Source organism: Drosophila takahashii, chromosome 3L (genome assembly GCF_030179915.1).
Source record: "Drosophila takahashii strain IR98-3 E-12201 chromosome 3L, DtakHiC1v2, whole genome shotgun sequence".
NCBI lineage: Eukaryota > Metazoa > Arthropoda > Insecta > Diptera > Drosophilidae > Drosophila > Drosophila takahashii.
The window spans coordinates 20,828,126-20,840,274 of NC_091680.1; the positions used below are offsets into that span (position 1 = coordinate 20,828,126).

General features: G+C 36.9%; 1 protein-coding gene across 1 annotated transcript; it reads right to left on the minus strand.

Annotated features, from left to right (window-relative positions):
- Window positions 1–10,502: 10,502 nt before the first annotated feature.
- On the minus strand, window positions 10,503–12,099 carry Vps60 (vacuolar protein sorting 60). The gene is made up of 5 exons (XM_017147931.3): window positions 11,912–12,099; window positions 11,692–11,843; window positions 11,312–11,477; window positions 10,787–11,017; window positions 10,503–10,724 (listed from the first exon to the last, which is right to left on the minus strand). The coding sequence occupies exons 1-5, from the start codon at window positions 11,978–11,980 to the stop codon at window positions 10,662–10,664; spliced, it is 681 nt and encodes a 226-aa protein (XP_017003420.1). The 5' UTR covers window positions 11,981–12,099; the 3' UTR covers window positions 10,503–10,661.
- Between the last annotated feature and the right edge of the window lie 50 nt (window positions 12,100–12,149).

Below are 12,149 nucleotides of genomic sequence, written 5' to 3' on the forward strand. Positions count from 1 at the left end.
CAAAAAAAACAGACAGTAAATCTGATTGTTTGGGGTAATTGAACTTTCTTAAGAAATTGCGACATGTACACTTTGAAAAGCTCTGGATTTGCGAGCGGCGGCAGTAAGGCAGAGCTGCAGTTGCAGCAGATACAACAGCAACATCATCGGTGGCAGCGACGTCGCAGCAGCAGCAGCAGCAAAAGCAGCAGCAGCACACAAATGTACGCCAATGACCGAGTTCGGGTGAAAGACCTTCAATAACCATCGTCATCATCATCATCATCGTTGTCGTTGTTGCAGTTGCAGAAACTCAGCCGCTGGCAACGTCATTATCATCATCACGGAGTGGGAGCAGAAGGGGGAAGGGCAGAGCGGGAGAGTGGAGTAACGTGCCTTGCTCTCTGCGGTAGTCAATGCACTCGCCCCCCAACAATAACAACAAAACAAAAACAAAGCGGTAGAGAGGCAGATAGAGAGCTCCTGCTAAGAGCAGCGCAAAACGCGAAATTCATTGAACTAAATTTAGCATATCTCTTTCACTGCTTTTTCTCTCCCTCTCTTTAAATTTCACTCTCTCCGCTCTGGCAGAAAAGCGCGGGAGTTGTTTTCATTACGCCAGCTCACATGTGTGCGTGCATTTCGAGGTGCATTGCAAGACCTCAACTAAGGCTAAATGCGAGTGTAATAGGCGCGTTAGATTCTCGAAAGCGACTCTCAAACTGCGGAGCCTTGGCTTCTCAGAGCGGCACGTGTTTACAGTTGGGGCGGCACTTGGCTATAAAACTGCCAATGCAACTGTAAATCGCACAAGCTGTTGTTGTTGTTGACTCAGGGCAGCGGCGAAGGACAATCAACTTTATATAGTCGCGAGATCCTTGACTCTTCAAGAATATCTTGATATGGAGGAGGAATGAAAGCACTACAAACGTACAGTGTAGTTCCCTTTTAAATTGATAATTTATTGGAAAAAGTAAAATATTTTACTTAATATTGTATTTAATAGACTAAACTAAAATAATATGACATTTCTTTTTTGAGATGTGTTTTCATTCAAACCCATTAACTAAATAGTTCCATGTACCAAACATTCTTTGCTTTATTTCTTTTAAGTAACACAGGGCGTATGTGTAATATGAATATATGAAGAAAGAAATGTGTGCGCCGATTTTCAATTGTGATTTTCTTCCAACTGTTTTAATTTGATAGGGTAAAAAAAGATAATACAAAGTATTCTGTTCAAGTGTGCAGCATTACAAAAATTATTTAAAAAAAAATAGTTTTTGGCCTATAAGTTTTTGGCGTATAAAATGCCCAACTAATTTAGTTCAAAGCCTAGGGAAGTTAATATAACTTAAGCCTAGAGCCCAACAATTCGGTAAGAATTTAGTTAAGCACTAGGAAAATATATGTATTTTTTAATTGTACATAGTTAAAAAATTTCAAATCTATTTGAAATTTTGGAAAGTTTTACTTAAGACAACACTGCGTATGAGTAATTACCATAAAATTCATATTCTTACCGTAAATTTACGGCTAAATCTCGACTGCAGCTGTACCCATATCTTGACAACAGAGACTAGGCTGAGCGGACCAGACCAGGAGTGAATTTTTGTATATATTTTTTTTGTTTGTGTTTTTTTCGGCGGTGAAGTGAATGTACGCGGCGTCAATGCACGCTCTGCGTCTGCTGAGAATGACGCGGTGGCAATGTCACTGATCCTGACGTTGACCTCTGCCGGAGGTCTCTCACTGTCTCCCTTCCACTCGCTCTGTCTCTCTCTGTTTCTCGAATTTTTGGGTTTTTTATATGCATACACTGAACAAAATATATATTTTTGATGACTTTTGTCAATTTTTTTAAAATCTATTATTAAACTACCAAAGGAAAAAAATCCAATAAAATGATCTTAGTTTTGTCTTTAAACAAATATTGATATAGAGGTAAATTTAAAAAAAACAACTTGATGAATAAATTTTTATTTAAATTTTTAAATATTAAGTAATTTTTGTTCACAAATTTTCTGTTTGCATAAAATAAAAAGAGGCAGCTAAAAAATATTATTTTTGAACAAATCGTTTTAGGTTCTTAATTTTTTTTAGTGTATAAAAATTTTTATTGTATTTTTTGGCAATGACTTGGACATTTTTCGGTTTCGTTTTCGAGCCTGATTTTCGGTTCTACGCGGCAGTAGCTTGGCCCAAGTTATTTAATTATTATGCTCGAAGCTTTTTTTTGGGCAAGGTCATTGAAAACCGTGTTGGTTTCGCCGTGGTTGTTGTTTTTGTTGTTGTTGCCGCTGCTGCTTGCCGGCAGGCGGCACTTCTCTTGCGCTGCTTCTACTCATTCGGATTGGGTCTTAATCAAGGTGAGTCACCTTGGCCTTATTTTCGAGCAGCGCACTCTTTGCCTGTCCGTACCGTCCGTGTGTGTGTCTCACTCACGCATTGCCAAAAATACGAGAAAAAAGTGTAGCTCGCTCACGAAGGGAGAACGAACGAGCGAGCAACTCGAGTCAACTGTTGCTGTGTTTCTGTTTCTGCTGGCATTGTGGAAGGTCATGATTTTCGGCACTTGTATGGGTGAGCGACTTGACTCGCTGGCATTTGCCTTTGCCTTTCTGGCTTTCTGCCTTTGTGCCTTCTCTGCCATTCTGCTGCCGAAAAGCCAAACTGAATCTGATACGTTAAAACTGAAGTCGAATTTGATTTCCTTGCTCGAGAGCTTTTTAGCTATTTGGCGAGCACAGGCTGCCGAACACCCTTACTAAAAATACCTAACTGTACATTTATAAAATATTTTAAAGTTACTACAAGCAATAGATACTCTAATTTGATGCTTCAAAGGAAATTAATGTAAGGTATACATCGAAATTAACGAGAATTTACCGTTTGGATTTATTGGCAGTTCATAAAATTTAAAAGAAAAAAATGCATAGAATAAATCTGTAAAATGTATTTCATAATATAAATAAATTAAAAATTAAACTTATTATTCTAATATTTTATTTGTAAATTCACATTGCTCTTAATAATAAATAAAATTTAAGTTAATTTTAAAAATAGATTTAAAAATGTATATTTATACCTTGCAAAAATAATACATTTCAGAAATCATTACTTTATGCCTTTAAAATAATTTAATATTGGTAAAGAAACTATCAAATTGTAGTGAAATTTTAAAATAAATATTCATTGATTTATTAGAAAGGTATTTTTTAACTTATTCGGTAAGGATTTATTTAATTTGTTTAGTTTAGAATACAAATAACAATTTTATTTATTAATTTTATTCATTAGAAAGGCATTTAAGAAAGGTTTCTAATACGTATTTTACCTACACAATTCAACAACCAAAAAGCAGTACATTTTGTATGATCCTTATTTAAGGCAGGGTAACTGAACTTCTTGCATACCCTCCCACAAGCACTTGTCATATCTCATTGTTGGTTTGGCTTGTGATTAATCTCTTGCTGCTCACTGGCTTTTTAGGCACGAGCCCTTGCCATTTTAGGCCTATTGGGGTAAATGTTTGTCATGGCTACTCTTTATCTTTCGTGCCTCTCGAGCCGAGCAAATGCATAATTAAAACTGAAAATCATACGCGCAGCGACACACGAACGAAATGGAAATGAAAATATCAAAAATGGTATATCGAAAAGCATACGGACTGAGATTGAGACCTGCGACTGAGCCACGACTTGGACTTGCACTTGGCCTTGCGGAGTCGAATGCTCCGCTCCACTCCGTTTTGTGGAACTGAGGGCCTTGAACCTCAATGTGCCGAATTGTGTGTTGTGGGGGCAGAAGTACGCTGCTTTTCGGAGCCGCAGAAGTTTGCGTTGAGCCAGCAGTATGTGCTTTTGGCTGGGTTTTTCGAGTAATGTTTTGTTGAACTTGCCGCAAGCGGCAAACAATAACAAAAACATCGAAAGCCATACACAGAATGCCAAGAAAACAACGTATGTAGTTACCAACAAAATTACGCGGTCGCAGACCCACAAAAATCAAACGTGACTTAAGGTTAAAAAGCATGTGTGTTTGTGGGTATCAACTTCATTGGCACGAAGCATCTGCTGGGGGATTTTCATAGTCATTTTAATATCAGGCACATAACTCTTAGAACTAGTTTTTCAGTCACCAGCAGAAGGCCTAGGCCCACCACCACCACCCCTCGGAGACCCTCAAACCTTTTAGACAAGGCTGCGATTGCCCAAGAGCACCCAATACCAAATATTTCAACAATTGGCCGAGGTGGATCAAGTGGATTTCTTTCGGTTTGTCTAAGGTTGCTTCTGTGTTTGTTCTGTTCGATTTTTATCAAGTATACGCCTCATGGGTCGCTTATCAGTTGGTCGAAACAAACAAGATCACGGAATGCCATTCAGAGCTTAGCCAATTGGCCAGATTAGTGGGGCTTTGTCCAAGTCTTATGACTGTTTATTTTAGCAGGTGGAGTTTTAAGCTAACCGTAAATCATGGTGATGTATGGATTGGTAATGAGGAAGTTGGTGGCTCAACAAGTAGACTCAAAAATGCATTAAACAGAAGTTATTGTTAGGAACATTTTATTTTGAAATGTAAATTTGACAAGAATGAAGGTTAAAGCTTAGAGATAACCGAAGGAATTTGCAAACATGCATGTTAAAATGATTGCAATGGCTAACCGTTTTAGACTACCCAAATTAAATTTTCAAGGTTTTTTTAGAACTTTAAACTTCCGCGCAGATTATGTTTAAATTAAAAAGAAAACATAGATATTTCTTGTACAACCTTAAGTTTAGTTAAAGATAAGAAATTGTTAGTTTATTGAATAATTTAAAAATAATGTAAATTGAATAGTTGTTCTTTCTTAAAAGTGAATATTATGAATATAAAAAGTAGCAAGTATAAAAATGTTAAATTTAATTGTTAAATGTTTGAAACTGATTTAAAAAAACTAAAAAAAATTAAATATTTGTGTTATATTTTGTGGTTAATGTTTTTTTTTTCTGACAGAAGAAAAAACTTGAAGAATTTGCAGAAATGACTTTGTGAAAATGTTAATCGCACAAAATATTTAAATATTTCAGAGTTTACTCGTAAACTTGTCGCAACAAAAGAGTTTAGCACTTCCCGCTTCTTTGCCTGCGTACCTCTCTTGACTCACACATATCTCCTACGTACCTATTGCTTTATTTTAGAAACGAAAATTGAACGGAGACCCGCAGCAGCAGCAGTAGTAGAGCAGTGAAACAGAGGCAAGAAAAGCGAGTACTTGGGTACAACTACGCCGGCAACTAGTATCATTTGGACATGTGTGCGCGGGCATAGACAATATACTATAGTATATATTTTGAATGGTGCGCTTTGTATCGGCCTCCGAATGTGTCTAGAGCTTCAATAGCAGGCCAGGGTCATGCGACATGGGAGGAAAAACTGAACTGACGCGAAACTGAGCGAACTCGGGCGATTGTATCTGTGTGTGGGTCTCTTGATATTCGAGGGTTTAGTGGTATGCGAGAGCTGTGTACGTAGTGCCCGTTATCGGAAGAAAACGCCAAAAGCTCGCGTTCATTGCCTTTGCAAACGTTTTCGACTCTTCCCGTCTCTCTCTCTCTGTAGCTCTATCTGCCCTCCCCCTCTTTCTATATCTCTTTTAGATAGTTTTGGAAGAACTTGATATTATAATAATAAAACACTGTGCGATATTTATATTTTTCTACCCACCGAAAAAGATTATCTGATGGGAAGCTAGCCAGCTTTAATTTGACGAAGGAGAATCCCATGAATTTTGAGTGAGAGCTCTACCCGAACTTTCTTATCGACGGCGGGCTCAGGGCTATCGGTTTTGTTTGGCAAATCTCATTTAGATTTTTTTTCCTCGTTTTATTTAGCTTGTTTTGGTTTCATTTTTGGTAAATGTGGGAATGGCAGTGTTTGGTGAGGTTGGTCAGTGATTCTGTTGCTCAGCGGCAAATGGAATAAATTTTAGGAAGTACGTATTTTCAGGGCCCTCAGGTCAGGCATCATTATTTATTGCCCCCTTCGAAGGCCGATCGCCTAACTTTGACTTGCAAATCTCTATAACTTTTTGTATCTTATATTGTGGTTAACAAATGAAGCCGAAAAACGAAACTGATTGACATGTTGCAGCTATAAAAAAAGTATAAAATAGCAAAATATAATTTATTTGCTGTGGCTGGCGGTTTTTATTGATCGCTTCTTCACCTTTTATCGAACTCTGTTAATTGGTTAAAACCAAAACTGAACTCTTAACTGGGCCAGCGCATGGCCAGTGAAATTCTAGAAGGGTGGCCAACATTATCCAATATCAAACATGCAAAAAATATTGCTTGCCAAATTGAAATTCAGCAAATATGATTTTTTCCCCGATTCAGGGATTAGTCATGCTCGCATTGAAAATAAATAAAATCAAAGAAGGAAAATGTTGAATAACCAAATAATTTTTTCAGTTACTGCACATTTAGTCAAAAAATATTTTGTATAACAGAGAAATTATAATACATTTTTTAAATAAAAACTAAAGAAACTTTTAACTTTTGAATGATTTACAAAATAGTGTATTTTTCAATCATTAAAAATAAACATAGCTAATATTTTTTAAAAACTAACACACAATAGTTCTTTCTTCCTAAATTAAGCTAATAATTTTAAAACTTAAAAGTTTCTTCATTATTAAGTTATAGCACATCATTTATTTTTTTAATAACATAACAAAACTATTTAATAAAAAATATTTTTAAATTCATTTATGTAATAATAATTCATTTATGTAATTCTAAATAAGCAAGCGTTTCGCATATTTGCGTTTAAAAACATGTCAAATACTCGATATGTTAACAAAGAAAAGCTTTTATTAGTATTCCTATAATATACTCTATGTATTCCACAAAGTTCTGTTGCAGAATATAGTTACAGGATAATTTTCTTGATTTCCAATTTTCCAGGTCTCTATTTTAGACCATATTTTACCCTGATCTCTACAATTCCCTCACTAATTTCCAATATTTTCATGAACTTTCAAGTATGTAGCTACATATATATGCGTCTATGTGCAATGTGTGCACCGATGACGAAATGAATAGAGAGCTTTTTTTGCGCTATTCGCTTCCTGCATTCGAGGCGATTGCAACTCCGCTGCCGCCGCGAATGCAACGCTGCGTATGAGCGATCTGCTGACCGAAAGGAAAACAGGGTTCTGGAATTAACCAATTAACTTACCATTTCAAGCAAAAGTAATCCAATTGGCGATATATCCATTATGTTTCGGCAGCAGCAAATAAATTCAAATACTTTATTGTTTCAAGTTTTCTCTGAGTTATTCAACGATAATTCACTTATTTTCTAAAATTGTTGTGTAAATATGTATAAACTTTCAGGCACTTGTTTTGGGGGGCGCAGGGGGCGTGGTGAGGGGAAGGCGGGAAGAGCCGACCAAAGGTTGTCAGATGCCACCAGATATATTTGGTTTAATTAATTGACATTTGAATCATTTTCTAAGGCCACTTAAACTGCGAGATTTTTTCGCGTAATCTTTGATGTTTCAGAACTCTTTGTAACGCATTTTACTTGTTTGATATTTTGGGATTGCACTTTTGATCGGTAGCAAAACGTTTAATTGGCGACGCGACGGCGACGGGAAAGTGGGCGGGCGGTCGGTCGGCGCGAGCGCTGCAGTTGCAGTTACGTTTGAACAATTGATTTTTGTTGCTGTTATTCTGTTTTGTGTGTTTGAAAAGCGAAGGTTTTCCTCCTCGAGTTCGAAGCGATCGAACCTTAGGCAGAGGGAGAATTTGCGACCGTTCCGAGCAGCAGTCAAAAGACTACTAAAACGGCGAGCGCCTATTTTTGCACACTGGCACTGCGCTGCACCGCACACGCACCTACACTCGCACACTTCCCAACGGCAGAGAAACACGCGCGCGCTCAAGTTCACGCTCTGAACTTCAGAGCTTGGTTACCTTCGTTTAACGAGCGAAGAGAGCGCAAGCGCTCGTGTGTGCGGTTGTGTGTGGGGGTGGTTCCCGAGAGCGAGGCTAAGAGAGTGCAAAATGCAACTGCACTGGCGGGAGAGCCGAAGAGAGCTATCGAAGGAACTACAGTGCAACCTTTGTAAAATGTATAAAATAAAAGCAAATCTCTTCCAATAAAGACTTTAGTTTGTTTTAGGAAAAAATGCTTATTTTAAGTTACAAATATTTTGATGGTATACGCAGATTCCATAACCCGGGGTGATAAATTTAAAATAAACTTGGTTGGATTTGAACATAAATTCAATCTTCAACACTTTGACCGTAATTATTTTACCTTAATGAATGCTCAAGAATTCCCGATTGTGTTTATGAAAATGCTTTTCTACTGGAGGATTCTGAGAAAAGGGATAAAAAATTTGGGTCACCAAAAAGTATGCAGAGAAAAAATCGTCGTTCCTTGCTATGAAAGTAGGCATAAAATCTTGAAAACGTATGGGAAATCAAAGTTTTAATCCAGCATCCCTTACAAAAAAACTTTTAACTGTCTTCAAACATTTTTCTGAATTAAAAAAATTTTTTTTTTTCATATGTTATTAGAGTTGTACAGTTTTTAATCGCCCATCCTTCAAAGTAATACATTCAAAGTTTGCTTTAAAATTACTCATACAACACGTATAAAAGTTTAAATTTGGTCGAAAAAAATCGTTCTCCCATTTCAAGTCTTGTCAAATTATGAATTTTCCTGGCATAATTGGTTAAAATAAGTGAGAGAGAAAAAACATTAAGATCATCTACACACAAAAAAAAACTTGGTAAAATCAACTGTAATAACACTGGTCGACAAAAAAAAAGCCCAAGAATAAAAGCTACCAAACCTGAAAGGATTTTAGCTGTAGATTACTACCTCATACTTGGAAACTTTCCATCACGTCGAAGTTTTGAGAAATCCGTGGTCAAAGTTCCAAATTTTCGATTTTTAGGCACTTTTTGCGACTTAATAGTAAGAAAACCCTTCGTAGCCCAGAGCCACAATTTAGCGGAAAAGGTACTTTGAACCTTTAACTTCAAGATTGTCCAATCACAAAGTTGGGCGATCTCCACTTCTTTAGCTACAATGGATTTTACAGAAGTACTTTTTGTCACTTTTTTTCATCTATAGTATCCATGGTTATGAGAGTTCTTAAGAACTCGCTGTCCATCGAGGATCATTTTTACGCGGTTGTGAGGACTAGTTCCCTATAATACCAATTACTCAGATGTTTGGAATTTTAAATTAGTCTTATTTTGACAAAAAAGGAAAAGGGTACATATATACATATATGATTTTTATAGCAAACGTTAGAAAAGCACCCTTGTTTTTTATAGCAAACCCGGGAACTTTGAAATTCAATTACAAGAGAACCATGGCCGACCGCCAAATTCTTTTTGCACGTAAATTCTTAAGAAATCGCGGTCCATCGAGGATAATTTTTTCGCGAATTTCGGGGGTGAGCCCGCTAATGTATAGTATTACCCAAAAATCTTTTAACTGTCTTTAAACATTTTTCTGAATTAAAAAAAACATTTTCTGTACATATGTTATTAGAGTTGTACTGTTTTTAATCGCCCATCCTTCAAAGTAATACATTCAAAGTTTGCTTAAAATTACTCATATAACACATATAAAAGTTCAAATTTGTTCGAAAAAATCATTCTCCCATTTCTAGTCTTGTCAAATTATGAATTTTTCTAGCAAAATTTGATAAAAAAGGAAGAGAAAACAAGAAAGGAAGCTACCTTCGGCCAGCCGAAGCTTATATACCCTTGCAGATAAAGTAATGCTCACTCGGTGCAGTTCCAGGGATTCCAGATTCAGCGTTTCTATTTTTGAATTTTGTTTTTAAAGAGTCAAGAATTAAAACGCCTACTTCCTACAAAGTAACAATAAATTTTCTTATATATCTTTGAATATTCCTATGGGTACCTTAAGATATAGTGGTCCGATTCGGCTCGCTCCGACATATGTACTACCTGCAATAGAAAGAAGACTTTCGGGAAAGTTTCGTTGCGATAGCTTTAAAACTGAGAGACTAGTTCGCATAAAAACGGACAGACGGACAGACGGACATGGCTAGATAGACTCGGCTATTGGTGCTGGATCAAGAATATATATACTTTATGTGGTCGGAAACGTCTCCTTCACTGCGTTGCAAACATCTGACTAAAATTATAATACCCTCTACAAGGGTATAATAAAGATCATCTAGATTAAAAACATGTTTTGATCAAAGACAACAGTGCGTATGAGTGATAAACTTTGAAGCCAATTTGCAGACCCTAGAACTCGTTTTTTTTTCAAAAATGTATTTTGGTAAACCTTAAATTCCTCAATGCGCACGTTATAGGCGGGTACGAGTAGGACCTTAAACATTTTTATATAAATGTGGACCGCCCCTTGGCCCAACTAAATGTTTTCCGAAGTTGAACTGATGTTTCACTAAGAAAATGTTTTGGCTATATCTTCCTAATTTTTAAATAAAATGATTTTGAGTGCATATTAATGTGGTGTGATTTTTTAAGCGGCTATTTATTGAAAAAACAAATGGGTACAAAAGTGAGGTTTGAAAGGAAATCTTTGATGGCTCCATTACACAAAAAATATACAAAGCGTGCCCAAAGTTCAACAAAGGATGAAGAGTGGAAACCTGAGAGCTGGCAGCACCATGCCTATGTGGTCTTCAGCGAAGTGGGAATCTTGGGCAAGCCAAATTCATCAGTTTCAATAGTGCTCTGTAGGCGAATAACAAAATAATAAGATAATCTAGATGAATTGCCCATTATCAGATATTTACCTTTCCAGGCACAATGCTATCGGCTCCAGGCTCTCGACTCGGCGCCTCCGGAGCCTTGACCACATCATCCAAATAGCTGGTGTCATCGTCCAGGGCAATCTCATCGCCCAGGGCATCCAACTCGGCCTGCAGGTCGTCGTCATCCACCTCGGGCATGCCGTAGGTGCGACCCAGTGCCTCCTGCACCTCGTCCGCTTGCTCAAACATATCCGCCATGTCGTCTTGGATGTCCTTCAAATAAAAAATGAATACTTAAGTTAATGTTCTATTGTAAAATCAATAATTTTTAATGAAAGGTCTTAGGTAGGTAAATATTTAACATTAAAATAAAACCATATTTTAAAATAAATAAGGTTGGAATATGGAGATTATCGTCCAGATGCCTATTAAAAAAGTTCTCGTTTTCGGTTAAAAAAAAACTCTTATAAAAAGTACTTAAAAATTGTTTAAAAAACTTTGAACAATACTTATAAATTCTGTTAAATCCCCCACATTTTTCTTAATAATAGTATTAATGAAGCTTACCTCGATCTGGTCGATGTTGATTTTCTTGTACTCTGTCTTCATTTGCTTGACTCCATCCTTCATGGCCGCCACTGTGGCCTGAGTATCCTTCAAGGATTGCGCAGCATAGTTGGCCTGTTCCATGTTGAACGACTGGTTGCGCAGAGATTCCGCCTGCTGTTCGTAGCTAAAGGATAATAAAATCAGTTTAGACATGGTGTATAAATCAAATTCGAGGATAAGATTAGCAGGTTGGAAAAGGGAATGTTAACTAGATAACGTTGATAGTATCGCAACTTTATAAAACAAAAAAAGTAAAGTTTCTAATTTTGAAGAAGATTAAGCACGGATGAATGGAAATAAATCAGTATAAAAAAGAGAGGGTGGGGTCTTGAACCTACGCCTTCTTTTGTTTGAGCACCCGAAGGGCCTTTTGTTTCACAGAATTCTTCGCAGGACCTTCGCGCATCTTGGACATTTGCTCGCGATATTTACGCAGCTCCGCTTCCAATTTATTGATCTTCTCCTCGATGTTTGTGGCTCGAGCATCGACCTATGGGCGATTTATTGGTTATAATAAAATCTCTATTTGCTTTATTTTCCCATGTTTTCTTCACTTACCCCGGCTATGCAGTCGTTTAGACTTGGACCCGGTTCCTTGGGCTTGCCACGACCAAAAAGGCGATTCATTTTGATTTGTTTTTGCCTTTAAAATTCTAAATTGGACGAGAATTTACGGTTTTTTCAGGCAATTTCGTTTTAAAAATTTTGTTTGATGACTAATTGTCTTCTTCTTGTTCGGAAACCAATCAGCTGTTTCCAACCAGTGATTCCCATATATCAAACGTTAGGCAACACT